Source organism: Dromaius novaehollandiae, chromosome 13 (genome assembly GCF_036370855.1).
Source record: "Dromaius novaehollandiae isolate bDroNov1 chromosome 13, bDroNov1.hap1, whole genome shotgun sequence".
Taxonomy (NCBI): Eukaryota; Metazoa; Chordata; class Aves; order Casuariiformes; family Dromaiidae; genus Dromaius; species Dromaius novaehollandiae.
The window spans coordinates 2,821,822-2,848,732 of record NC_088110.1 but is presented as its reverse complement, the minus strand read 5'-3'; the positions used below and the strand labels follow the sequence as shown (position 1 = coordinate 2,848,732).

The 26,911-nt window shown below is 43.4% G+C and overlaps 1 protein-coding gene across 4 annotated transcripts; it reads right to left on the bottom strand.

Annotated features, from left to right (window-relative positions):
* Positions 1 to 431: 431 nt before the first annotated feature.
* RFWD3 (ring finger and WD repeat domain 3) lies at positions 432 to 26,455 on the bottom strand. 4 transcript variants are annotated; one of them, XM_026107395.2, is made up of 13 exons: positions 26,398 to 26,455; positions 23,675 to 24,050; positions 22,022 to 22,260; positions 20,159 to 20,259; positions 19,846 to 20,043; positions 17,450 to 17,541; positions 15,162 to 15,276; positions 9,376 to 9,604; positions 7,988 to 8,138; positions 5,538 to 5,714; positions 4,318 to 4,532; positions 3,772 to 3,989; positions 432 to 2,140 (listed from the first exon to the last, which is right to left on the bottom strand). In XM_026107395.2, the coding sequence occupies exons 2-13, from the start codon at positions 24,046 to 24,048 to the stop codon at positions 1,997 to 1,999; spliced, it is 2,253 nt and encodes a 750-aa protein (XP_025963180.2). In that variant the 5' UTR covers positions 24,049 to 24,050; positions 26,398 to 26,455; the 3' UTR covers positions 432 to 1,996. The 4 variants fall into 4 exon arrangements, with proteins under 4 accessions (XP_025963180.2, XP_025963181.2, XP_025963179.2 ...); XM_026107396.2 differs by lacking the exon at positions 26,398 to 26,455 and adding an exon at positions 26,062 to 26,376; XM_026107394.2 differs by lacking the exon at positions 26,398 to 26,455 and adding an exon at positions 25,872 to 26,051.
* Positions 26,456 to 26,911: the final 456 nt, after the last annotated feature.

The following is a 26,911-nucleotide window of genomic DNA, read 5'->3' as shown; positions in this document are numbered from 1 at the left end:
TTCTGACCATATTATTCTTTATATCAACCATTTACTCCTATCACTGTTAAGATGCCAAAAAGTCTCAAGCCAGTAAGTTTACTGGAACTTAAAAGGATGTCCTAGGTGCAAGTAAGTCCAGCCTAGAAAGAGGCCTAGAAAGGAAAATAGGATCCCCTCCTCCTTCAGGGCAGAGTCCTGTTCCTCTCATTAGGCCCAATTTTGCTCAATCCCCTCTTTTCTCCTCAACCAATCCAAGGAGAAATGTAGCTTGATGAGGATTCTGTTTCCAGTCATTAAAAGCATCCATATCATTTCAGTCTGAAGCTCAATGCACCCTGGAAATACTACAAAACATGAGAAACCTTACCTGAATACAGGCCTGTTTCTGTTCGCGAGATAGAAGTTAACCATCTCAACACTATTCACTGCATAAGGTACAGTAGCACCAGTTATATTTAGTAACTAGAAATGCTTTATTTTTACAGTATATAAAAATATAGGAACAAAATATTACATAGAAAAAATATAAAGTTAAGCAGAGATCTTCCCAGAATCTAGTTTTTAAGACACAAGCAGGATTATAACCTGCACATTCCAGATTTCAGAAAGGAAAATTGTTCTGCTGGTTTAAGTGGTAACACACTGAACCTGAAAACAAGAGATGCTGCTTTCCTCAGCTGGGGCAGAGCAGTGCCGAGAGATAGGTTTCCGGCAGAGGGAACTTGTCTCGCAACTTCAAGATTCTTGCAACTTTGCTTTTGTTAAGTACAAAATGAAACATAAATCCTGTTTCATGGTCTGATTTGGTCTCATACCCCATATCCTGTTTACTGTAAAGATGCTAAGAACTCACTGTAGCTGCCCAACACACTCATCTCATGACTTGTCATCCCACCCAATGCTCTACAGGGGATTGTACCTCAGATTTACACCAGCAAGACTGCAGCACACTTGAACGCAAAGATAACTGGAAGCTGTCTGTGACCTGCTGGTGAGCTGACAACTATGATTTAAGAAAGACAAAAAGTCAGTGAAAGCAAGCTGATGAAGTTCCTGAGTTTCTACTAGTTTCTATTTTAAAAAAATAATTAAAAAGAAAAGCAGCTAATATTCTCTTTCCATGGTACTGGCTGTTTCAGTACATCACTGTCTTTAAGAAAGGACATCATGGATGCAACAACCAAAAGCACAAAAATCATCTCCTTCCCTTTATCTGTATCTCTCTAGTATTACAGAGGTTTCATTTTCCACAACCAAATTGCCCAAGTTTCCTGGGCTGTTGGGGAGAGGGAGAAGGGAAAGGAAGTGGGGGACAGACAGTTAAGGGGATACAGTGCAAATTATATGCTCATGACAGGACACAAAGAGATTCCCTCTAAATTTTCCATGCCTCTTCTCTCCATGGCCACAAGACAGGTCTCTTCCCATGAGCAAAGAACTGTCAGTTTCCTTTGCCCTAGACCTTCAAAAGGAAGAATATAGGAATATGTTCTCCAAAGCAGCAAACTTGTTTTTACACTAAGTATCAGCAATTCTAGGAGATACCAAAATTGCTACCTTTTCATCACTCGGTAGTCACAGCAGGACTCCACAAGAAAGTACAGTGGGAGTCTCAGATCTTCAAGTTTTATTTTGTTGATTTGCAGAAGAGATTTGCAAGTCCCTGTATACTGTATTCACACTGGGAAAAAAAAGTGCAGCAACACACGTTGGAGACAGTCCAAGAATTATTACTGTGCTGAGGCAGCTTGCTGAGTTTGACTGAAGAAAATTGACCAAAGAAGAAACAAGGGCAGAGCTAAAAAGGAGGATGGAGGAAGAAGAAGTGCTCCAGGCATCAGCGTGTCCCAATTCCTGTCTACTGCCAGAGAGGTGCTGTAGCAGTTCCTGTCTCCGGTAAGCAGCACATGCAGGGAAGCTAAGTCTGGGGCTGTGCCGTTGCTGTAGGCCAACAGGGCTGGTTAATCAGCAGCATATTTGGAAAGCTCCTCTGTGAAAGGTGTGCAGACCACTTTCACTGCCACTTGTAGATCTTGACCATTTTCTCAGTCAGCGTAGCCAGGAGGTGGGTTTGGTTCACTTCAAAGGGGCAGATGTCCAGCACAGGTAGGTCAGCCTGCAGCTTCTGCAGTAAGGTGCCACTTCCAGCATCCCATAACTGTGGGATGGAAAAGGTCTAAGATTGCAAGATCCTCCTCTCCCATTCAAAACAGAGCACCCTTTCTCTAGGGAAAAGGCTTGCCTTCCCTCCATAGCACAGCCATTTCTCAGCCCCTGCTCACCCTCAGGCACTGCTGTGCCTTTCCATTCAGCCCCTGAACAGATACATTGCCATAAGCCCATCTAGGAGATCTCTAAGCAAAGGGCAGGAGCTTTGGGCAGTTCTGCCCAAGTCTGGCTTAGATATACCTTTGTACTGACAGCATGGATTTAACACAAGTAAATCATGCTTCACCAACCTCACTGCTTTCTATGACTAGATCTGTACTAAGGGGAGAGCAGTGGATGTCACCTACCTTGATTTTAGCAAGGCTTTTGACACAGCCTCTCACAGCATTCTTCTACTGAAGTTGCAAGTACCTGATGCTACCGTCTACATGGCTGATAAACTGGCTGGCTCATCAGGCTTTAAAGGTGGTGGTTAATGGTTTGCACTAGACCTGAAGGTCCTTTTTGCATTGGAGTTCAGTTGTGAGGTCCTTGTTTAGTTCAGTCAGCCTCTGATCTGTCTACTTGTTTTGCTGAGCATTAGGATTAACAGACCTTGTGCCTGGAGGTGGACATCCTTAAAAATCTGCCATTCCCAACCATCTTTGGCCTAAAGAACTGTCTCCGCAGGATCAGGTTCTCTACCCATTCCCTGAATAAGCCAAGTTGCCTCTTCTGAAGGCCAGGTTCTGTATTCTGCTACTTGCTTTCCCCACACCCCTCAGGAGCTTAAACTCCACCATTTCAGGGTCACTGCAGCCAAGATTGCTGCTGATTATCACATCCTTGACTTGTTCTTCCTTGTTTGCTGAAGAACAGACTTAGCAAGTATCATCCCATCTACCACCTGTGTTACATAGCTGTTCCTAATGCCCTCCAGAAACCTTCTGAACTGTCTGACTCCTGCTATGTTGCCCTTTCAGTAAGTGTTAGGGAGATTAAAGTCTCCCTAGGAACCAGAGTTAGCAATCTGGAGACTCAAGTTACTTAAAGATGACTTTGTCCACTTTCTCACCCTCCTTGGGTGGTCTGCAACAGACTCCCACCATGACATCACCCCTACTGGCCTCTACTTTGATCCTGACTCCCAAGTCTCTCATGCAGTCCACCCTCTAAACATCCAAGCTGTTCCTTCATACAAAGGGCAGCCATCCTTGTCTTCCCTAAAGAACCTGTGCCCATCCATCACAGCACTTACCACGTAAGCTATCCTGCCACACCTTAGTTATTCCAGTGATGTTTTAGCACCCAATTCTGTCGATGCACCCAACTGCATTCCTTTGGCACACATCAGGGGCTCACTGCCTACATTCATCTCCATGAAAGGAGACCACAGGCCTTGGCTAATACCAGGTATCCCATGCTATCAGGAAGCTACCTCTGCTATAGGAGAGCATGAAAGACCTGTGTACTTGCCAATCTGCACAGAGCAATGTTTCTGACAAGGTAACTTCCACCATAACACATGAATACTGTGACTGATAAGGCTTTGCCCCTGAGCATTGCAAAAACACAAACAAAAAAACCAAAACAAAACAAAAAAAAACACCTCTCCACCATACTGAAAGGAAAATGAAATACCATGGCAGAATTAGATGCCTCATCACCAGCGCACACAAAGATGCTGCCATCCTCCTCTGGGCTCTGAAAAATGGCGTTTTTGGTCAGCAACTTGCAGGTGGGCCCAGCACTGAAAGTCTGAACTGGGTTAGAAGAGCACACCACATCTTCAGAGGCGTCTGTCAGTGAGCTGCAGGTCAGTTCCATCATCACACAACGCAGGCAAGGGTTACTTTTACCTGTGTCATGGAAATAAAAAGGTAGTCTTTGAAAATCTTCATTGTGGACCCAAGAGTTTTCCCCACAGGAAACTTATCCAGGAAAGGGTTAAACTACAGAGAAGAGAAGGCAAAGGCAAAGCCGGGTAGGAATATAAGCAACATCACCTTGCAGCTTCCTTTTTCCTCCCCTCACCTATTTCTTAGCTATAAGCAGATACTCATTACTACAGCCAAGGCAGGTACTACATTTCTGCTGTACCTCAGCACCAAAGCTGCTGTTGAACCCAACAAACGGCAGGACAGAATGACAACGAAAACAGTGCTGTAGTTGCACCCCATTACATACTTGGCCTGTATGTTGCAAGGCAGTGCCGTGTGTTGATCTCCGTTTGAATATCAATGCATCCTCCAGGTTCCAGGGGCAAGTGATGAGGCCGGTAAGAGGTCCCAGCTTTCTGTTCCCAAAAGCAGGCTCCTTCCAAGGTCCCAGCTACTATTCCACCATAAGGCAATGACACCGAGGCCATTCGTGGCAGATACGACAGTGACACCATGGGGCACCTGGAAGTACAAGTAGCAGGATTCAGTGCTGCCAGCTGCAGTAATAATGCCAGCGTTCTGCCTCACCGCTTCAGAGCTACCCTCTTTGCAACCACTTTGCAAAGAAGGGATCTACAGCATGCTTACAGAAAAAGCATGCCCTAATTTATTTAGGTTCGTTTTGTTTCTTAATAAGACTAGCAGCTACAAAACAGCCCTTAGAGGAAGGAACCCCAGCAGGTTTGTCAAGGATAAGATTATGAAATTCAACACAACTACTGAACCTTATGTTTTTAGGAAGCATCACACAGCATACCTGATATTTGGCACAATTCACAGCTTTAATACCCCAGACCTGTGCAATGGACATCAGGCTCCAGCAGTCAGCAATGCAGTACTTGTGGAAGGTACTCTCTCTATTGAGGGGCAGGCCAACTACTGAGTGACAAAAGCAGCTCCCCCAAGACATTTAAACTGAAATCTCTGACAGCCCAGAGACCCACCTTAGCCTGCCTTGCATTAAATCTCTCAGCCTGTTCCTGTCTTGGCAAGTCAGCCTATTTTGGTCTTCACACTGCATAAATCCACGCACAGCTTACAGGAAATCCCTCTGAGATACGCTTTTAAATCAGCATTTGATTCCCCCGAGTAGAAGAGATGGAAGTGCCAGTCTCAGAACTCAATAACTTGTCCTTTCCAAATTAAACACTAAACGCAGCTCCCAAACAAAGTAGAACTGTAGTAGTAATACTACATTAGGCTGCTCTGGTGGGTCCACTTCTGACCACCGTAAGCCTTAACAAGCTGCAGGAGTCATGTGCTCATACTAAATTCTGCATGTACCATGTGACCTTATGAAAGACTTAGCACATCTGTGCTACATTTGAGTTTTTTTGAAAAACAGATTCACATGCTCATAAAACAACTCACACTATTACAATTGCTGTATGATTTACGGAGGAAGCTGTGTTTAGCTTAAAGTATGCTAGGGAAGTTGAGAGGCGGTGAAAAATTCTTAAGCCATACCTGGACTTCTGAGGGGTTAGCTCCTGGACATGAGAGCTCGTGTCTCTCAAATCATATACCATGATAGAGCCATTAACCAGCCCAGCGTAGATGTAGTTTGTATCATCAAGACACCAGCAGCAGCTCCAGACAGGACGACCAGTATTGTATGTCTGTACCACAGTGTTTGTTGCCAAGCTGCAGGAGGAAAGCCAAGCGTTAGCCCTTCACACAAGCATCTATTGATGAGAAAACAGCATAATTAAGGTAGGCAAATGCAGCTCTTTAAAGACTTTAGAAACAAACATATCTGTTTGGAGTTTAACTCCTCCAGTACTCCAGACATTAATTTGAAAAATCTAGACAGAATAATCACTTTGAAATTGTGAAGTGATTTACAGTTCTTCCAAGGTGGTACTTCCTTTTCCAGATTGATCTTTGGAGACTGGGAAAGGAAGTCTCAGAGCAGGGTCTCAGCTGCCTTACTGGAAAGGGAGAGCTAAGTTACTTTTCTGGAAACAATTAGGAGAAGCCACTCTAGTGTAATCCCGTAATACTGCATATTCCTGAGATCACAGGTCTCATCCCTTTGGATTACGCCTCTCGTTAATTGTTTCCCTCTGTCTTTTTATGAGGGGAACAGCACTTACGTCTCAAAAGAATCCAATTTAAACAAGAGCGAGCCACTAAGTGGGGTAAGGAGAGACAGTTAAAAGCATTCAATTTATACTGTTAAACCTTTAGAAAATCAATTTGTGGAAGGCTGGAAAAAAAAGGAGGGGGGCATACATAGCGGGCACAACCCAAAATAGTGGATGAGATTGCAAATATGTCCTACTTTGACACCAAAGGGAGGTATCATAAGTACAGGCTCAGCACATTGAGACTAGTGTGAAGCAGAAGAGAGTGTGTATCAAAGTAATCCAGATATTTTCCTACAACAGGTAGGTTTCTCCTTGGGGAAAATGATTATGCTCAGAAGAATTCCAGAAAAGCAACTAATTGTTCCCAGGTAAGTATAAGAGGAACAACCACAAAGACAAAACTAACTGGTGAAAAATAATAAAGGGGAGTTTGGTGTCAGATAAGCAATTGGTTAAAAACAGAAAAATACCAAGGCCTTGGTGCTGTTTTAAACACTTGCAAGCCAGAACAGGAGACTTAACAATATGCTAGATATTCCTTTTGGTGGCACGATGAGGAAATATGGAAATAGGAAGTTACTAGAGAATTTCTTAGTAACTAAAGATGACAGAACCAAGAGTATCATTGGGAACTGAAAGAAATGTGAAGATCTGCTGAGGCAAGCACTTGTCTCCAATGCATTCTGAGATCGAGCACAAAGGCAAGAAAATCACAAGTTCTGACACATCCAATCAGGTCGTGAGAGGCAGATTTGGGAGTCAAGAGTCTGAATAGATACTGTGATGAGACGCCACGCTCCAGATTAAGCTGTGAAAAGATACCAGCCTCATCGGTTAGAAGTCTGGCATGCCAATCTTAGCATCACAGACAGGCAGTTTGGTTGTCTTTGAACTAGTCTGCAAACATTTCAACATGACAACAGGAATGGGAGAGCAAGCATTTTTGAAATTTTTGTTGCAGAATTAAGTTCTCCTCATTATCTTTACACTCATATGAAAGAATTGGGACTAATCATTCACATAATAGACACCTATCCTGCCTAACCCTGTCCTAACTGACAGACTGAGGTGCAAAAGATGTTCCTACAACTTAGTAAGATTCAGCTAGCCAACAAAGTTTTGAAGCATCTTAAGCTTAAGACTGAGGAGCAGTAGAGAGCAGCAAGAAACAGTGATTTGTTGTAAATTCCACCAGGACTGGAGAATTTTCTCTCTCAGCATCTGTGTAATTAGTCTTCAACATGCTTCTTTAAGTCTGTCCTAGCTCTACAGAACCACTGATCCTCTAACACGTGCTCAGTGATCCTGTCAAACACTTCATGTGTCAGATTAATTCCATGATCTGCCAGAAGTTTACAGTCAGAGAAACCAACATTAGAGCAAAGAGAGACACCCCCCAAAAGAAAAGAAACCACCCCTCATCTCTTTGTTTTATGCCATATAAGTCCTCCTGCTCCACATTTCACTGTAGTAACAGACAACCAAGCAGACAGGAAATATCACATCTATACGTTATGCTACGCTTGTGTCTCAACACAACCTGGCCAATCTGTGCCGAATTATTTGTTTTCCACTGAGATCTCCATGGGGAAAACATCACAGATAAGTAATTCCATAGCAGCTCAATCTAAAAAGATCAGAAAGCAAGAGCTTCTCTTAGTGCCCATGTTCAAGAAAAATATGCAGACCTGATGTCATTTTACCAGCATCCTTTAGAAAGCAGAACAGCAACTGCTGCAAGACACATTCAGAGCGAGATCAAAATCCAGCCTCTTGCACAGAGCAAAACTCAGCCGAGATAAGTTGCTCTTCCCCAGCAAGGCTCACCTGGTTAGTTTGAGAGTGTTGTCCAGAGCAGCAGACAGCAGCAAGCCATCTGCTCGACTGCCAAAAGCCAGTCCCCGAATCTGCTTACTATGGATGGGGATGTACTGACTGCTCTTCAGGTTGGCTGCACTCATCATCTTAACACCACAACCTGTCACAGGAGGAGGATAAAGCAGGTTATTGAGAAGCTGCATATGTGTAAGGCTCAATCAACTCAATCTCTCAATCAACTGCTGAGGAGCCTGGAGCTAGCGATTTCAGGTCAGAACTACAATGCCCATAACAAAAATCATGGTGTGATGTACATGACAAAGTTATCTGTTGTTCTGGACAGGAACTGCAACGTATATCATTCTATAATTTAAACAGCACCAGCACAAAATCTTTAAGGACCCCAGCCAGCAGGAGAGAACAAGAATTGCAACACTATTAGTGTTACAAGAGCCTGCTGCTCTTCACCCAGTTCCTTCAAAGACATTCTGGCCTAGATAAATACATGCGCAGTGAGATTAGGTGGCTATTTAAGAGAGCAAATGTCACTGCAAAGAATGGTTAGAGGTGAACTTCACTTGTGTGCTACAAGGGTCACCACAAAGTCTCCATTCAGAGATTTATGCCAAGACAGTTCCCTGGCTCAGAAGCTAGGGAGAGACACAAAGAAAGAAAGAAAGAGAGAAGGGGGGGATGAAACCTAAGAAAACAATTTTCTTATGCCCAGATAAGACATAAATTTCCAAACCATTATCCAAATAAAAGAAAACCCCTAAGTTTCATCATTGAGAAACATCAAGACACTGTGCAATTAAAATCTCTCAGACTCCTAATGCTACATTTGTAGCATTTAAGCAAAAGTTGATGTAGGTCCAGCCATCAGTTCACTTGCCCATGGCCACAACAGTAAGTCAGAAACAGAGCTGTCTACGGTTTCTTGGCTTCCTCTTTCCCCAATGGGAAACACTGCTTCAACTCACTCATTTTAAAAGTTTTTTTTAGAGTGCACAATCCACCTACAATTCAGGAAGCAATGTTTCTCATTCATGAGAATGCCCTCGTGTGCTGGCCTCTTCTTTCAGAGGACTCATTTTTGCAAGAAGCACCAGACATACCTTTTACCTTCCTACGGAGATGACATTAGGCAGAAGACACAGTCGGAGATCCTCTGCTAGCAGTCTACCACAGAAGCGAGGGAGAGACAAGTCACCTCACTAGGTAAGAGTTACCAAAGCAGGGGCCAGATGAATAAGGAGGAGTCTTATATGTGCTCTCAGTTTACAAAGCAGATAGAAAGCTCAAGCCAGAGAAGGGGAAAGCAAGCAAGGAACATATTTAATTTTTGTAAACCTCCAACTACCACCTGTAAAATCCCAAATCTTGATTTGCTTAGTTACCGGGAACAAAAGTTGACTGTGGAGAAGGCTGTGATACCACAAGACAGCTCAGCGAGTCACAGTACGCCATAACCCTGCAGCTTCCAGCCTGAGACACCACAAAGGCCTTCTCAAAGTGATACTTGCGCTGCCTTTGGCTGGAGGGGAGACCACCTGGGAAGCAGGCGCGGGAGCTGCCAGGTTGCTGACAAGCAGTCATGCTGTGCTGGGCCACCAGAGCCTTCAGCTCCTGCAAAGAAAAAGACCCCAGAAGGCTTTAAGGTATCCTTGGAGATGTCACTTTACGTGCTATCTGTTCCAGCTACACACAGTGTACTTGTCCCCAGATAGGGGCAGAGAATATGGACTGTGCCATTCCCGTGATGTTCTTCAAATGCTGGATTTCCAAGTCCACTGACTATGAGCAACAAAAGCATTTGAGAAGCTATGCAAGTTCTGGCAAAAATCTACTCGGAGTCTGTTGTTGTATGTGTTAAAACCTGTGAAAGAGAGAGGGCTCTTGGGCAACACATAAAAGCCAATAACAATTATTACCAGATCAATGCTGTTTAGAAGAGAATGAACTGCCAAGTATTGCATGCAGCTGAACCACAAGAGAAAGTCAATTAGAACCATTTTCCAGAACTTCCAGAATACCCCATAAAAAAATAAAAGCCCTAGTTTCAACATAAAGTGTGTTGCAGGAAACAAGTCAGTCTATTTAATGAAGATAACTATTCTTGTAAACCCCAGCCAGCAAATTCCAGGAACAACACCGCTCTTAAGAGCTCCCACCTTGTGTCCCCTGTCACCCTCTCAGACCTCAACTGATCTGCACTCAAGAATGCTCAGCAGAGCCTGTGTCAAGGAGAGCTTTTGTTAGCCCACCAGGAACAGCTTAAAAAGGTACTGCTAGAATTTCTCTTTCCACAGACGTATCAGAGGTGAGGTGGGTATAGGAATAGTGGCATCAGCATATTATGAGTCACCTAGAAGGGTCCAAAAAAGCATTTTGTCCAATTTGTTGCCAAGGGCAAAACCAGCCAGTACAGAACCGCAGTGCACTGAACTAACTCAAAGGCAATGTATTAGAGGGAGTGTACCTATTAAGAAAATTGCTATTTGCTTCCTGTTGTCTGAACAACATAGTTTATGCTTCAAACACTACGTAAATTTTAAACAATTAAAGGGCCACAAGAGTGAGATTATGCATATATCAGGAGACTGCAAGCTAGCTTTAATATTGAAGCAGCCACCACCACTTAACTCACGCCTAAGCAAAAGCAGCAGTTCTCAAAGAGACAACAAAAATCAAACTCTACATTAATAGCTACCATCGAGCCATCTAACTTTTGGAAACCGCTCAAGCAGTGAGCAATTCTGGTATTTCCAGAGGTCTGATCTCTTTTGCATCAAAGGCATTCCAAGTTCCATAATGGCACACAAATCAGACTTGAAGATTCAAGATGATCCCATTAGAGCAAGCAAAGACAAAGGAATTTAGGAAGGAAGAAAGGGTGGGAGGTACCAGACTGCTTAAAATGGAAACCATAGCTTCAGGCTTAGAATAAACAGTCAGTGAAAACACAGGTAACCTAGAAAAAAAGTGACATTTTACTCAAAAGTTTAATATGTTCATTATTTCTAAAAAGCAGGAGGATACCACCACTGAGGATCAGAAGGGACTGAAGTTACTTGTTGCTCTGAGGAGCTTCCAAAAACTCTCCTTGCCACCTCCATTCAACGTGTGACTTTTTACACAAGTTATTCATGAAAAAGGAAGCCAGGCAACTAAAAAATGCAAAGACTATATGTACAATGCTTACATTTAAACACAATGGAAGAACCCTGCAGAAGCAGGAAGCCTTAATGTAGACACAATACCAAGGTGATTAAAAACCTTACGCTACAGAACTAATCCCACTAGCTGTGCCCAAAGGGGCACTCTCCTGGTAGTCTATTCTGTTCTTTAAAACATTTTGAAGAGTTTTCCCGATTCCTGCTGTCGACTGACAGTCTTGTAGGCACACATCTCTCTCTGCATACACTACGACTGCCTTCTCGATTTCGGTTCATCACTGCTGTGATGCATGAACAGTCACATGGCTTGAAGAAAAGTAAATGGTGTAAAAAATCCTTTCTGAGGTGGGGGAATGAGAAGCAGACCCAGGACAGTACACTAGACAGGAAAGTGGAACAGCTACAACCAATCCAAGACAGTTTGCTTTGAGTATCCAGTTACAGTCTTAATAGGTGGTACAAAGCTTTAAAGACAAAGGCAGTTATCTGATAACTGTCACTTTTTGGCTGTGCTCCCACAGACCTCTTAGAGAAGACATGCCAGCTATCTCGCACTACACAGCCTGAGGCTGGTGAGTAACAGGGATAAACACGTGACCCTACAACCTCAAGCTGCGCTGCCACACTGCAGGCATCCCACCTTCCACTTTCCTTTGGATCAGGTTCAAAGTCAGTCAGGAAAGGGGCACAGAGCATTTGAAATAGGCCTCACTGTAAGTAAAAAAGCTTTTCTGTTACATCAAGCACAGCTCTGCAGTATAAACTCACCTTTGCAAGGATCGCTTTTACACTTCCTTTCTTCTCCCTGACAGCTTGCAGTCTCCTGGCACCTCCCTGCCCATCTTCCCGTGACTGCTCCATATTGTTTCCCACCCTCAAAAATGAGTTCCCTGCTCCTGTTCATCCTACTGGGTTTTAAGGCTGGAGGCTAGAGATTGCTTATCATCATTAACTAATTTCTACAAAAAATTTTGGCAGAACCAGGATGAATACTACAGTATTTCACATCTGATTCCCAAGGAAAAAAAAAAAGTCTGTCTTTGTGCTTAGAGGAAAAGTTTTTTGGCAAAAGCAGGGCTTCAGCAGCATCATTTCCAAAATTCAAGCCTGAGCCTGCTGTGTGATACGCAGCACATCGCTCAGCACAGCACTGCACACACTACAAGTTCACTTGCAGAAGCAATGCTGTTGAGAGCTTTCTTCCAGGGCTTTTAGTTACCCTCTCTTCCTGCAACTTAAGTTCCTTCCCTCATACTCTTCCATATATCTAAAGACAAAGAAAATAATCCTTCTTCTAGCATAAATCATCTTAAATACCTTTACAACAAAGCTGAAGCAAGCTTATTTTTGCAAGTCTAATGGACTAGAGAGGGCAAAAGCATATAAACAAACAAAAAAGGTCACAACTAATAGGTCCCTCACCATCAAGGCTGACTGCTTAAGAAAAAAGAAAACGCAGGAGATTGTACAGGATTTTCAGGAATTTAGGACTGTCATTAGTGAATTCATATGCAAGTTACTCATTAAAAGAAAGCCAGACAATTAAAAATGCAAAGACTATTAGTTCAATGTTTACATTTAAATGCAATAGATGAACCGCACAGAAGCGGGAAGTCTTACTGTAGACACAGTCTCAATAAAGAAAAGAGGCAGGAGTTCATAAGTAGAGTTTTCTTCTCTATGCGTACTAACAGCTAACTAATACACTCTCCAACAATTTTTAATGCTCAAAACACAACAAAATCCAAGCCCTGTGCTCCAGGACTCTGTTTTCAGCTCAACAGCAATTTTCTTGAAATCAAGAGACTTCAGAAATAAGTCTTATAAGTTAAGTGGAACTCTCCCTTTACCCTTGCGGATCTACTTGGCACACAGAATGTTATTAGCACATAGGACAGTCAACATGACTGCTGATGAGGCACAGCTTTCAAGCACGTTAGTAATAAAAAAGGGTTCACAATGACTTTTTGGAGGACACTGATGGCATTTATTTTCCATAAGACCTCAGACACCGAGGTTTGTATGCAACCAGTGAACATTCTGTGCAATTGAACTTTGCATGACTGAATATCCCTCTGAACATAAAGGCATTTCACAGATTTCTTGTATAATCTCATGGCACTTTAGCATATAAAGCCATAAATAAACATAAAAAACAATTAAACGTGTTTTCTTCTGTGTTCATAACACTGCTTACTGAAAGGACGGGGCAACAGACTCAAGCTGCAATACAGCAAATTCTGATGAAATTATTAGGGAAGAAAAAAGCATTTTCCCCCTCAGTGAGGACGGCCAAACACTGGATTGCTCAGTGAGGTTGTGCAAGCTGCTTAAAGATACTCAAAATTATGTGACAATGTCCTGAGCAGCCTGATCCAATGCTGAAGTTAGCTGTACTTTGAGGAGGAGAGTTGGACTAGAAACCTCCAGAGGTCCTTTCCAACCTAAACAATTCTCTGCAAGTAGCTGCTTTACTAGATGACCTCTCATAAAATAAGGAATTAGTTACACATATGCTCAGAGTACAACTGAACAGCCTGGAGACTTATTCCAGACTTCCCTCTGATTTCTTGCTCCCCAGCAAACAGTTTCTACTTTCTTTCAGTTTATTCATAGTCTAAACAAGCACCTTAAAATTGCCTGCAGCATTCACATTAACCACTACAGGACAGTGATGAATGAAGTATAAATACTGAAACAGAGCTTAAGAACACAAGATACTTAATCTTTATAATACGTGACTTCAATTCAGTTAGACCAGATACTTTATCATTGCAACACCAACAGAATTGCAGGAAGACATTATGGAGCCTGTAGTTTTACCTTATTCACATTTTTCCTAAGCCAAAGTTGAAGTGGATCGGTTCTCGCATTAGCCCTGATAAGCATACAACCTTATGCAGGAATTTAGCCAATTAATTTATAAAGCCTTAGGGTACGTCACAAAGGAAGACTTTAGCAAAGAGGATGTTGACATACAGACATGAACAGTGCGAGGCTGTAGCGAACTCCATAAGCAGAGAATAACATAAAACTAAGCAAGAGATCAGACAGGATATAATCTACTTCATTCAACATACAAGAAGTAGTAAGCTGTCTGAAGCAGGCTATTGGAAGCCTTAATACTGGTCAAACATGCCAGATACTTCACAGCTGGAAGCACCAGCAAAGTCCACAGTTTACAGGGAACATGCACAAGCAGCTGTGACAGGTGATGAAGTATCACTGTATTGCATGATCCAGAAAGGAAGCAGTCATTCTGCAACCTGTCATTTATTTTCAGTAATTTGTGTTCTAAGGGGATGGAGGTGCCTTGTAGCAGGTGTTCAACCTATACATAGAGCCTATCCTAACAACAGGCCAGGTCAGATGGTACCAGATGATGCCTAAAACTGAGTCTTGACTGACCTTCCCCTCCCTCCCCTCCCGAAGAAGGCATTTAGATATTAAAAACCAACTTTATATTTGAATCTTTATGCTGCGAGAGAGTACTCAGCTTCAGTAGCCATTTTACAGTAAAAAGTCACAAGATTTTTTGCAACTGGCCACAAGCATACTGCTTCATAAACTGTTTCTCAAAGGCTTTTGATTATCTAGTGATAGTAGGTCCCATTAGCAGGTTTACTATAAAGGTTTTTAAAGCTATTTTCATATATTTAGAGAAAGACGAAGAAAGAATAAATTGGTGCTGTATTACCAGGCCTTGCCAGGAATCTACAACGCCCAAAGGGCCTGCAACAGCAGCAGCCCCAAAACCTCACTGTTAAGCTCTACTTGCAGGTTTCATTCAGCCTCAGAAGCAAAAGGCAGTGTTATATGCTATATAAGAGCATTTCGGCCTGGGACATTCAGGATACTCCTGATGATTCACCAATTCTGTTTACTAAATCTCGTCATTTGTCAATGCTGAAAGCCTGTCTTTTCTCTCCTAAAGAGGCAAGCAAAGGACAGAGGTTGTGGAGGAAGGGAGCCCACTGCCTGTTAGCAGCAGCAGCAGCGAGACTCACCTGAACTTGCTTGCGGAGTTTGCTGCATTCATCTGTTAAAACCTGCAGCTGGAGACGGCTCTGTGCAGATTCCAGCTCTGCCTGTCTCCGCAACATTTGCTCCTTTTCTAAAGAGCTGGAGGAAGGAGAGAAGAAAAAGAGTCTTTAGGACTAGATATTACCTAGGATGCTTCTCTGGGCTCTTGGTGTTTGTTTCAATGCAGATTACATTCAGGCAAATTTAGAAGTAATAGAATATCTGATACAACATTCATCCAGTACATTCTCCTCAAGATGTTCTCGGTTATGCAATTGTACTGAATGACTCACTCAAGTATTGTTCTAAAGAAGGAACAGCCTTTCTCCTCACTCTCTCTAAATGTGCTAATTCAGTAGAGAGGAGGGGGAAAAAAAAAACATTTTCTGCAGAAATAGTTCAGCAAATTCTATACCAATGTCCATGTAACATACTATGTCTGTAATACAGCAAGTCACAACACAGGAAGATCTCCAAACTTGTTTCTACTACAAGTAAGTAATTTTGTATCTCAGGAAAATACAGCTGTGCCAGAAAATACACAGATACAAATAATTTGTCTGTGCAATGCCTATACAGAAGGTGTACTTACTACTACCTCAGCTCAAACCTAAAAGGTACATATACACAATTTAGTAGAAGTAGTTTTGATAATATACTCAATTTCTCTTTCACATATGCTTTACATATGAAGGGATGATTAAAGAGGGGAAAATAAATGCCACAATTCCCTAAAGTTATCTGCACATTTGGCCTACAACAGTAACCACTGCATTCTGCACTTCAAAAGCTGCAGTAATCCAATTATTTCAGTAGCGCATATGCAGAAAGATCTGGGTTGCCCAAGCACCTTTTAAATATGCAGACCTGGTCCTGCATGTTTACCAAGCACGAGATTCTGCCATTTCACTATAGCTCCTTCACATGTTTTTTGTTGCATAAAGAACAGATGAAATGCTATATTTAACCACCACAAACACATTATTTACACAAGTACCCAGAGCCTGAAGAGTTGCTTCACTGTATCTGAGGAACAAAACCATGATCTTATACCCAATTCAAGGCTAAACATTGATGCCGCAAGTGGAGGAAGAAAGCAATGTGCCACAAAGCAGCCATTGCCACCTTAGCTGGACTGACAGGCAGTCATTGCTGTCTGCCTACGAACGAAAACAGGGAGCAGAGGAGATATGGGGAAGAGCTGCAGCAAGAAGCAAATGTGCAAGAGCTGCAGCAAAATTAAGGCATTAGCAGCAGTTAGGTAACTAACTCTCCCTGAGAAATAAACAAGAGTTAAATACTCAAAAGCCTTCTGTCCTTTTGGAAAACAAGCAAACAAAAAAACGTATATACGGTTTGTTTTGCAATGCCCATCTGGTACAAGAAGTATGATCCCTCTAAAGGTACAGTTCTAGCACCATCAAGCAGTGGCAAACTGGACAGAGCAAATATTTCTAATAATTACCAGGACAGCAAGGTTTCTGTATCTGCAGTACTTTAAATGCAGACCATGTTGAAAGAAACACATGTCCCTAAGCATACAGCTATTCTAAGGAGACCCCATTTAAATTCTATTTAATACAAGATTCAGGAGAACTTGGAAATTTTCAGCCTTTTAATTTCAGGATAGTATCTGTGACAGCATCTTACTGAAGTTTAGCAACGTGAATTACAGAAGAGAAATTAGCAGTCATTTTCATATTGTTTTTCCCATTTTTTCAATAAAGAGTCTACATTTAACTTGGAGGGGGGAGCAGAGTCACAGTAATGCTTGCTGACCTTTTATAAGTAAAGCTACTTGAAGAGTTTGACAAAGCAAGATGGAAAGTGATTCATATGAGAGATTACAATGTTTAACGCATACAGAAGAAGATGGCAGAAAAGGTCAGTTATTCACCCTCCTCACATTTCTAAATATGCTTGGTTTTTCTCATCTAATGATGAATTAGCAACATACAGCTTTTTGGCAACAGCTCCACATATTCTCCTGTGGTGGCATTTCAGGATACGGCACAAGATAGCTTTTGCAGCTTCAACGCTGTGAGGTACCATGATTCCTATTCATAAAGAAAATTCTCCTTCCAAGTAACACAGACGAAACATAGCAAAATCTTGGTATGTTACGAAAGCCATACTCATGATAAACCCAGTTAAGGGAATGCACAAATTGCTTTAGAAAGTACAGCAAATTAAAGCATGAAGTAAGAGTCGAGGAAGGCTGCAGCCTGACACATGATCAGCAACGTTTTATCTTTAAGTGGAGATTCCATACCTTTTCATGCGTTCCTGTTCACTTGTATCCAGTGCTTTCAAAGTCCGAGCATACAGGATCACAATGTCAGAACGTTTTGCTTTCTTATTGCACTAAAATAAAAGAAAGGGTTAGCTTTTCCTGCAAGAATTTAACATCTCATTTAAATCCAAACTGTGCGTCCCTACAAGCTGTTAAGTATTCTTTGGAGATATCTTTTTAGTTTTGAAGAGAGAGGTCGTTTACAAAAAAAATTCACAGAAACAAAGGTAACACAGCATGTTTTCTAGGCACTTCTTCATGCAGACATTGAGCTCTAATCAGGGCTACTACAACATTTTAGGTTCTATATCCTATTGCACCTTTAATAGCATATCTCCTTGCTTCCCACTGAATTTGTTTTGCTAAAGCACCAGGGACACAGCATAGCCAGGTAAGTTTTACAAATAAATCAAATGAAGTCCAAAACAAAACACCAGTCCTACCTCTACTTTGAAAGCATCAAGACTGGCTGCTCAGACAACAGACAAGGATTCAGGCACCCCTGAGCATCCCAAACTCTACCATTTTCGTATTATATTCCTTTGATCAAATGCCATAGGCCCAAATCCACAAAAGCATTCTTATGTCAGTATGAAACACTGATTTCCAACCGATTCCAGTGATACAAGGAGATTCAGATATTTAAATGGTCACAGCCAGATACACAAAGTTATTAAGTACTTTAGGGTTGGTTTTTGTTTGTTTGTTTGTTTTTTAAACAAAGATGAGACAATACCTCCTTGAACTGGGGACCTGGACAAAATTATGATCTCTGCAAGTCTATTGTTTCAAAAATAGGCTTTGTTGATTACAAAAGAGGCAGTGAACACTGAGCTCAAATGAACCTTAAATTACTTCCGAACCTTAGATTACTATGCATGCTTAAAAGGCACACTTATCTATTATTTAGTAGCATGAAGATATCATGGATTGTAGTCCCAGATCTGAACTCCCCCCCACCAAGGAACCGCTTTGCAACGCAGTAAGTGGCTGAGACAGCTCTCCTGGCAGCCGACAGCTGTCACTAGCAGGATTTGGCATGCTGCCATTTCACAGTAACTTGCACTCAAGCCACTTAGTACACAGAGCGACACACACAGCAACTTTGTGCCATTCAATTAGAGAATACCCAGTCTCAAAGAGCAGCAATTGAAAATGAAGAGAAAATGATTGAGCTGCAAGGTTCCCTCCAGAAAAAGAAGTTCTCTGAAGAAAGTTTCAGTAGTTACATCACTAGAAGAGAAACAGGTAGCAAGCACCCCTTACAAATTGTTAGGGTTTAATAGTAAGTTATGCATGACAAAATACAGTAGAATCAGTATAGCAGTGATGCTGTTTTCTGGAGCACTTCCCCTTATTTCAAAACAAAACTAAATAAACAAGAAGAAAGAAGTCATAAAACTCCAAAAAGCTTACACAGAATTGAGAGATAGGAGAAAAAAAAAAGAGAGATCTGGAGCCTTTGCTATGGGAACAGCAGCTCATTACATTTAATCACAGTGCATGTCAGGAAGTTTCTTGTCCAGAGGAGGGAATCCTGCAGAAAGTCAGGCAAGGCTATGCAAGATCTCCAAATGAAAAAGCCAGAGAAATCCTGGGCTTCCAGCCACAGAGTTGGAAAGCAGCAGAATTTAATTCTATTTACAAGGTACCCTGACTTTTTTTTTTTTTTTTTTTTTAAAAGAAATTCCTTTCTGCAGAATATGAAGTAGGAATGAAAGAAGAGTGCAGACCTAATCAAGAGGGATAAATGTTACCCAAGGGGGAAAAAAAAAAAACCCAAAAACCAAAAACACATCCTGGAAAGGAAAAACAAACAAACAAGAACAAAAAAGACAACAACAGATCTACCACTTGCAATCGAATATTAAAAGGTGCAGCTTGCTTCTCAGTTCAGTCTCTGTATACTAAACAACCTGACCTGCTTAAAGGCTGCAAAAGCATATGCAGTTCAAAATAGAAGATTAACCTACTGAAAATGCTTCTCTCAGACAGACTTCTCATCCAGTAATGTATTCTTTTTGCCTAATTAGTTGTTTCTAGGAATGTGTGTAGGTCTGCACTCTTCTTCCATTCCCACACTCCAGGACCACTGGGAAACCAATTACAGGTTTAGTACCTGAACTGTCAAACTTTGAGTCTGCTACTCACAGATACTCCAGGAAAAAAAAAAAGGTAAAATTCTCCCTTTCAAACAGTGCTAGTTGTTCCTGACCTAGTTACGTCAAAATAATGGTGATTTTTGTTATTTCTGACAGCGTGCAAAGGTGGATGCTTTATGCAGCAAGCAGTTGTAATCATTATTGTGATCATAGCTGGAGCAAAAGTTACCCAATAACAAGCCCTCTTCAATGCACATAAATGCCCATTTTTACCTGGGGGCACTTTCCTGCCTGTCCCTTGAGCCACTTGTCAATGCAGGTGTAACCAAATAGGTGTCCACACCGCAGTGCTGAGAGACGGTGGCCCCCAGCATTGGTCCACTGCTCGAAGCAGATGGCACAGGTATCCCCTTCTTCCTCATCCAAGGGTGCAACAGGAACCAACGGTTCCAGTTTCTTTGGTGAAGTTCTCTAAGATTACAAAAAAAAAAAAAAAAAAAAGAGAGAGAGACACACACACAAAATTTAGACAAATGCAGCATTTACCATCTTTAGTCTGCCCCCAAAAGCATTTAGGTAACTTTACCTGCTTTTGCTCAATGTCAGCTTCTTCACCTTCACGATTTCCATGTTCTGCTGCAGAGGAAGGCAGAGCTGGAAGTGGCTCTGCTTGGGCCTGACTGGAAACTAAAGAAAGCATTGACTGAAAAAGCATTAATTGAACTGCTGCATAAGGGGGATAGGGTGTCTCCTTGACTTGACCTGTCATCATGAGGGTATCAAGACAAACAGTGCAACAATGGCAAAGGTTACATACAAAGCTTCAGATCAACATCCTGGATATCGGAGATTAGGCAATTTGTGTGCAAGCCATTCTGTTATGCAAGATTAGTGCCAAAGAGCTTTGTGCTTTCCTTTTATAGAAAGAAGCAGAATTACAGCATGCCTATTGATAAAAAGAGAGCTCTTTTAAAGAGAGCAATTGTTATCAGAACTCTCCTGACCTGCTGGAAACAAGCATATCTTCATGTGGGCCTACAGTTGGGTTGATGTTAAGGTTACAACCCTGAATCATTGTGCCCAGAGAAAAACAGGCATCCATATGCAGAAGCTATCTTGCCAGGGTATCAAAGCATGCACATTTCTGGTGCCAAGAAAGCATGTATAACATGCTGTCTGCTCCTTTTCCCTGTCTCAAACAGTTTTCTAGCTAGTAGTTATCTCAACTATCATTTCTGCTGGGCCATATGTTTTTGTGGCTGGCCTCTGTCAGCCCTTCTGTTGAAGCACAGACACACAGAAGCATTACATTTGGATTATCACCACTAGCATACTGAAAAAGGAGCAGAAATCACTGCCACCTCCTCCCCCCCTCTACTGATAAAACAGAAGATTAGTCACAATTAGTACCCAAGGCAGATACTGTCAAGCCAGCAAAGAGGTATCACCTTACCCTGACTAATATCAGTGAAAGGTTTTCAGCCTCTATAGTTCTGGGTTGAACAGGAACCAGTGCTCATACAAGCAAAAAAAAAAAAAAATTCCAGAGAACCCAAGAGAGCATATGTTCACATGATATCATGGAACACTTAACAGTTTGAGCTCACGTCACGTGTAAGACTAACTCAGAGCGACTGGAATAAATCTGTTCAAAAAGCACCTCACAGATGTACCCCGAAAAGATGTCAAGGTGAGCTGGCCAATCCAAAAAGAAAAAAGAAAAAGAAAAAGGCAGAAAGTGAAGAATAGAGGCATTCCTTAGAGCCTGAAGTAAAGAAAATCTTGTCCCCATATTCTCTGGGCATCGTTAACCTTGAATACCAAAACAACTGTTTGTCACTCTTATTTTCACTAAAGAGTGGGGCAGTCTGAACATGAGTTTGACTAACAAATTGCCAGCCAGAAAAAGCTGAGGAATGAAGAGAAACAAAAAGCCCACTGTCCTAAGTACCTCAGGATCTCCTCAGCTATGTGTTACAAGAAGTTACAGGAAAGACAAGAAAACTCTAGATTGAAGCAGATGAAGTCTCAAATAATTAAGAAAATCCTGGATCACATCCTTCTGCAAGAAATTAAAGCACTGCTGATCTCCAGAGGTGTGACCTGATGTTCTCAGTAATATTCTTTGGTAATAAACAAAGGAGGAAGTGTTCTAAGTAACGATCTCTAAACTTGAAGTTATTTTCAACATTTCCAGGATTATTTATAACTTGAAAATAGCAGTAAAATTATAATTAAGATTACAGCAACAATCACTCATTGCTGCTACTGCTCTTGGAACTGCTTGCCAAAAAGCCTTGTGGTAGCAACCTGCTCCTCTCAGCTGTGGGCATAACGATCTCTTTGCACCGTCTGTTGTGAAGCTCAGAAGGATTTCCCTGCTGAGTTTGGGAGCACGAAGATGAGTTTCTGAAACTAAGTCTTCACACAATGCAAATATAGCACAAACCTCCTGAGCTAGCTGGCGTAGGTGTCTCCTGGGCTGATGGTAACAGTGGAGCTCCAGCATCTACCTCTTCCTCCTCCCCTTCAGCAGAAGTGCTGCCGTCAGAGTCGCTCACTTCTATCGTTTCATCTGAGCTGTGTTCCTGGTTGTCCCCTGGAATGTGTGAAGGCTCCAGACGTGGAACTGATACCGCAGCTGGCTCTTGGGTCCTGCTGATTTGAAAGTAACTGTCCAATGCTGCCCTGGGTCCAGAGAAGCAAGAAATAAAAGCCACATAGTTATTCCAGGTAAAGTGAAGCCACAGTACATTTCTCTAAGCATATCCGCAACAGGATTCCTAGGCTCTGACTGCACCTATGAGGGTACCAAAATTATCAAAAAAGTCCTTGCATGGTTGAGGGGCAATTCAACACAATGCAGTGAATTGCCTACTTTATCAGCGATGTCATCTGCAATCATTCATTGATTGCTCAGCTCAAAGAAAATCTCCTTCACCTTACAGCAACGTTACTGCTTTGTTTTGCGATGGCATTGAGGTGGAGTTGGTAGGGATGCAAAGAAGAGAGGGAGACAAGTATTTTTTCATTATTAGCCTATGAAACTACTAACCTGTACTTACAACTGGAACTCAAACTTGGTTCCTGTAGACACTGGTAATACTAGACACATGTGGGTTGTATCAGACTCGTCCTGTTGACTATTTTGTGCCTAGTCTTTCCACCTTCCCCTTTGCTACTGTTCTTCCCCAGAAAGAAACACCATTCCCTCCTTTCCATCAGCTCAGCTATCATCTCAATTATACTCCAGTTTCAAAGCAGAATTTTGTCAGGTTGCCTTCCAGGCCTGAGAACTACAATGACCTTCACAAGCAACCCAAGGGCAAATACTACAGTTACATTTAATCATCTGGGAGGAGAAGAAATCTTGGTCTCACCGAATTTAAAGGCAATTCTCCAGTTAATTAGAATTTCACCCTTGGCATTTACCAGAGGTACAAAGACAAGGGGAAGGAGAAAGAGAGGGAGGGGGAAAAAACAAAACAAAAAAAAACAGACAAACCAGAAAAAGGGATTTCTTAGTAGCTGAATTGCATCCCCGCTCATGACACTTTAAAGTCAGTCACAAGTGGTATTAAGCATAGAATTGTTTTCTTTGCCTGGAGATAACACAAAAATTATGCAAAAATATTAGTTTGAGTGTCTGCAAAAGTTTCTGCAGTCATCACCAGAGGGCCTAAATCAGGCAATCCCAAACCAAAGGTGAAATGCAAACAGCACAAGCTCCACTGAGCTAAATGCTGGCTGGTAGTGCTGAGAGTCAGCACTGCTGCAGGAAGTACCAGCAGGAATCTGGCAGAGCAGAGGGATCGCAGCGAGCAGCAGCTCTGGAGGTCAGAAAGAGTGGAAGGGCTCAAAAGTCAACAACAACACTGCCACCTAAGACAGTGAGGAACTCATTTAACAAGGAAAGAAAGATTGCCAGAAGAGATCAGAGTGCCATTACAGAGGTTAAAAGATATGTGAGGTACACAGAATTTGGCCATAATCACACACTAGACTGAGCTGGGCTCCCTAAGCCAGGAAGCATGGCAGCTTTTAAACCAATACCGTAGCTTTGATAAGACTGGGTTCAAACCCAATTCCATTTCTGCTTTACCTGGCACTGACTGTCCTCTGGGAACCACCAATTCTTTGTTGCCTACGAGCTCTTCTCATTCGTGGACGTTGCATGATCTGTGGCACAGGCAATAGCTGCTGCTGATCAAATGCTCCCCGTAGCCTCTGCAGTCCCTGGAGAGCCGAGGCAGAACCCGACTGCTGGTCGGGGTCGGCAGCAGTCCTTGTTGTATCAGCATTTGATACCACAACAGCTCCATCAGCAGGAAGAACCGTAACATCGTCTCCTTCTTCACGGAGCGCTGGAGCATGCAGTACTCTGTGATCAGCGTGCTCTGAGAGAAGTGTCCGGTGGTTCTCCACATGGTAACTAGCCACTGGTTGCAGATCAACTTCCATCTCTTCTTGAGCCATTTCTGCAAAGAGTTGATAAAAACAACTAGTATCCGCGAGTCGGCACCCTGCTTGTAGTGTTATGGTGGCATGAATTGGGCACATCAGTCAGTGACTAAAAAAACCCTTTAGAAGTCAGATTAGAGAGGCAATTTGTCCTTTTGTTTTAGACAGGCAGCAAAGCTAAACTCTCTCTCTCAAGTCAATAGATGTATGTTAGCTGGCACAGCAGGCAGCACCCTCCTGGGGTCCTTGACTTTGAACCTTAGCTCAACACTATCTAGTTGATTTAAGTTAACTCTCCATTTTCATCTGAAAACTAAGAATTTCTTGCTGATACCATCTGCTTGCTGGTGAATGCATTTGGATCTTGGAGTACAGAGTTTGGAAAAATACTTTCACGCTCTAGAGATTCTCTTACAGGGACAGGCACTACACAAACACCTACAGATACAGCCAGAAATCAGCTAAACAGTGCAGTCCTTTGTCCATTGCTTTGCTCCTTCTGGAGGCAGGTTTATTTTCAAGTTTCTGCATAGGTAAATAAAACTCCATTACAGTAACAGCTCTCTGTGAGCCTTACCCACAGCTTATTTAATAAGCCTTTCAATTACTTTATAATCACCAACACGATACAAACCCAGAAAGGGTATTTATTATACCAGAACCCACAACCGAAGCATTGTGGATAGTAAGGCACCTACAGTATCAGCATTTGTGGAGCCATACTCAATTTGAGACTAGAAAAATATCAAACTTTGTAATAAAACTCACATGTTATTTAAGTATGGTTACTTCCAAACATCTTTGAGATGAAGACTTCAGGTAACCTCCTAAAAAGAGGTAGTACCTTAAGCTTTGAAGGAAAAAAAGAAGAGGCAAAAGGCTGTGCATTGCTAATAAAGCTGCCACAGAATTTGAGCACATTAGCTGCCCTGCAGTTCTACAGACAGTCTTACGACACAAGAAGGCAAGATTTCTTCAACTGAAGAAATAAGTACACCACATAATCCTCTTTTTTTGAGGGTGAATCAAGTTCTGCAAAATGCTGAAGGTCACTTCAAAAGATACTTAGGCAACCATAAATCTGAAAGGCCTTGGAGATGGCAGACCTTTAGCCTTATTTAAGAGGCCAAAGCACATACCAAAACATATTAGGTTAGGCCCTGTGCAAACAGAGCAGAGACTGCTTCTAGGACAAAGAATAGCTAGAAAAAAATATACACGTGAATTACTAGAGGGGGGTGTACTAATGATAATGTATTTTTAGAAACCTTTGGATAAACTCTAAGTTAGGAAGCGTTTTATAAATCTTAACCTAAATAACATTTCAGTCTAAGCTAGGCAAAGAGGAGATGCCAAACTCTGTCCCCCCATGAGAATAAACGGTCACAGGCAAGATATAGTATAATAGTATATATAGTATAGTAAAATGCTCAACCACATATTCCTGTAATAACATTCACCCATACTGCTTCTCTAGCACTAAACTCACGTTCATGATAAAACTGATACCCAACAGCACAAGAGACTCCTCATTTTCTCATAAATTAACACCGAGGCTTTAAAATATTACATATATTAACCATCCTGGGCTAACTTGCCATTCGTATTTCTTCATAACAGATGAAGCAATACTGGCATTTGCACCATTAAACCTCGGAGCTTTCTGAGCGGGGAAAGGCCAGTGCTTCCCCGTGACAGCCCGCCACTAACAGCGAGGGCCTACGTGTCCCGACGGACAAGCCTCCCGGGCCAGGTCGGGAGGACCGGAGCGCTGTCCCGCGGAGCAGTCGGAGCACCGGCACAGCAGAGTGTTCCGCACACACATCCGTAACACTAACCAGAAAGCCCAACGCCGAGGCAGCAGCCTCCCCTTGCGGAGGCCCTTCCCGCCGCGCTGCTGCGACAGACCCGCGGGCTCGGCCCGACGCCACCCCTGCACGGCGGGTCCCCTCCTCCGCGGCTGCTTTAACACAGATAACCAGAACTCAACACGCGGCAAAACTCTACAACTACGGGGGGGGTTTCCACCTTTTTAAGGGATATTGCCGTTGCTAGGTGGTCTGGCGAAAGGAGCCGGCCACCCCCCCGCCGCAGGGGCTTCCGCGGTGCTCTGCGGCGCTGGCAGGGGCACACGCCGCGCCAACCCCCAGCGCTCCGGGGCCTCTCGGCCCTGCGGGGCTCTGAAGCCCACCGGCCCGTGCACAGCGAGCGCCGCGGCCTCGCGGCTCAGCTGGGCCAGGCCCGGGAGCGCCCGCGGGGCCCTGCCAGGGCGGCGGCGGCGCCCCCAGGCGGCCCCCCCTCGTCAGGGGGCGCGGCCCGACCGGGCCCAGCCGGGCCGAACCGGCCCCCCCGCCCCGCACTCACCTCCCGGCGGGCCCAACCGCCCCTCCCGCGCCGCTGCAACGCCGCGCCGCTGCAACGCCGCGCCGCTGCTAGCGCCACCTCCGCAGCCCTATTGGCCAGCCGCGACCCCAGCACCTGCCGCGTCGGTTTCTATTGGGCGAGCCGAGGCCAGATCGGGCTCTTCATTGGCGAGCCGCACCGTCCGTCTGCCCGAGGGACAGGGGGCGAAGGGGCGGGGCGAGGAGGAGAGGCGGGGTGTGCCCTGATTGGTCGCGTGTCTGGCCAGTCGAAGGAGGGGGCCTGAGGGACGCCGTGTTGATTGGGCGGCGCGTGGCCGGGGGCCGGGCAAGAGCCAGGAAGTGCGTTTTCATTGGAGCAGCCGCAGCTCAGACGAAATGAGCGGGAGCCCGAGCGGATTCAAACGGTGGCCGGGAAGGGGGGGGAAATGGGCGGGTATGTTGCCATGGCGGCGGCGGGGCCTGCTCTTCCCGGTGACCTGGAGCCGCCGCGCCGGAGCCGGGGCGGCGGGGGGGCC

Bases quoted from the DNA above. Each gene is read 5' to 3' on its own strand.
- RFWD3 (XM_026107395.2), bottom strand. From the start codon at position 24,048: ATGGCTCAAGAAGAGATGGAAGTTGATCTGCAACCAGTGGCTAGTTAC. The intron at 15,277-17,449 runs GTATGGAATCTC...TCCTTCCTCCAG, and splicing joins GAACAGGAACGCATGAAAAG to CTCTTTAGAAAAGGAGCAAA. The intron at 9,605-15,161 runs GTGAGTCTCGCT...TTTTCTTTGCAG, and splicing joins AACTCCGCAAGCAAGTTCAG to GAGCTGAAGGCTCTGGTGGC.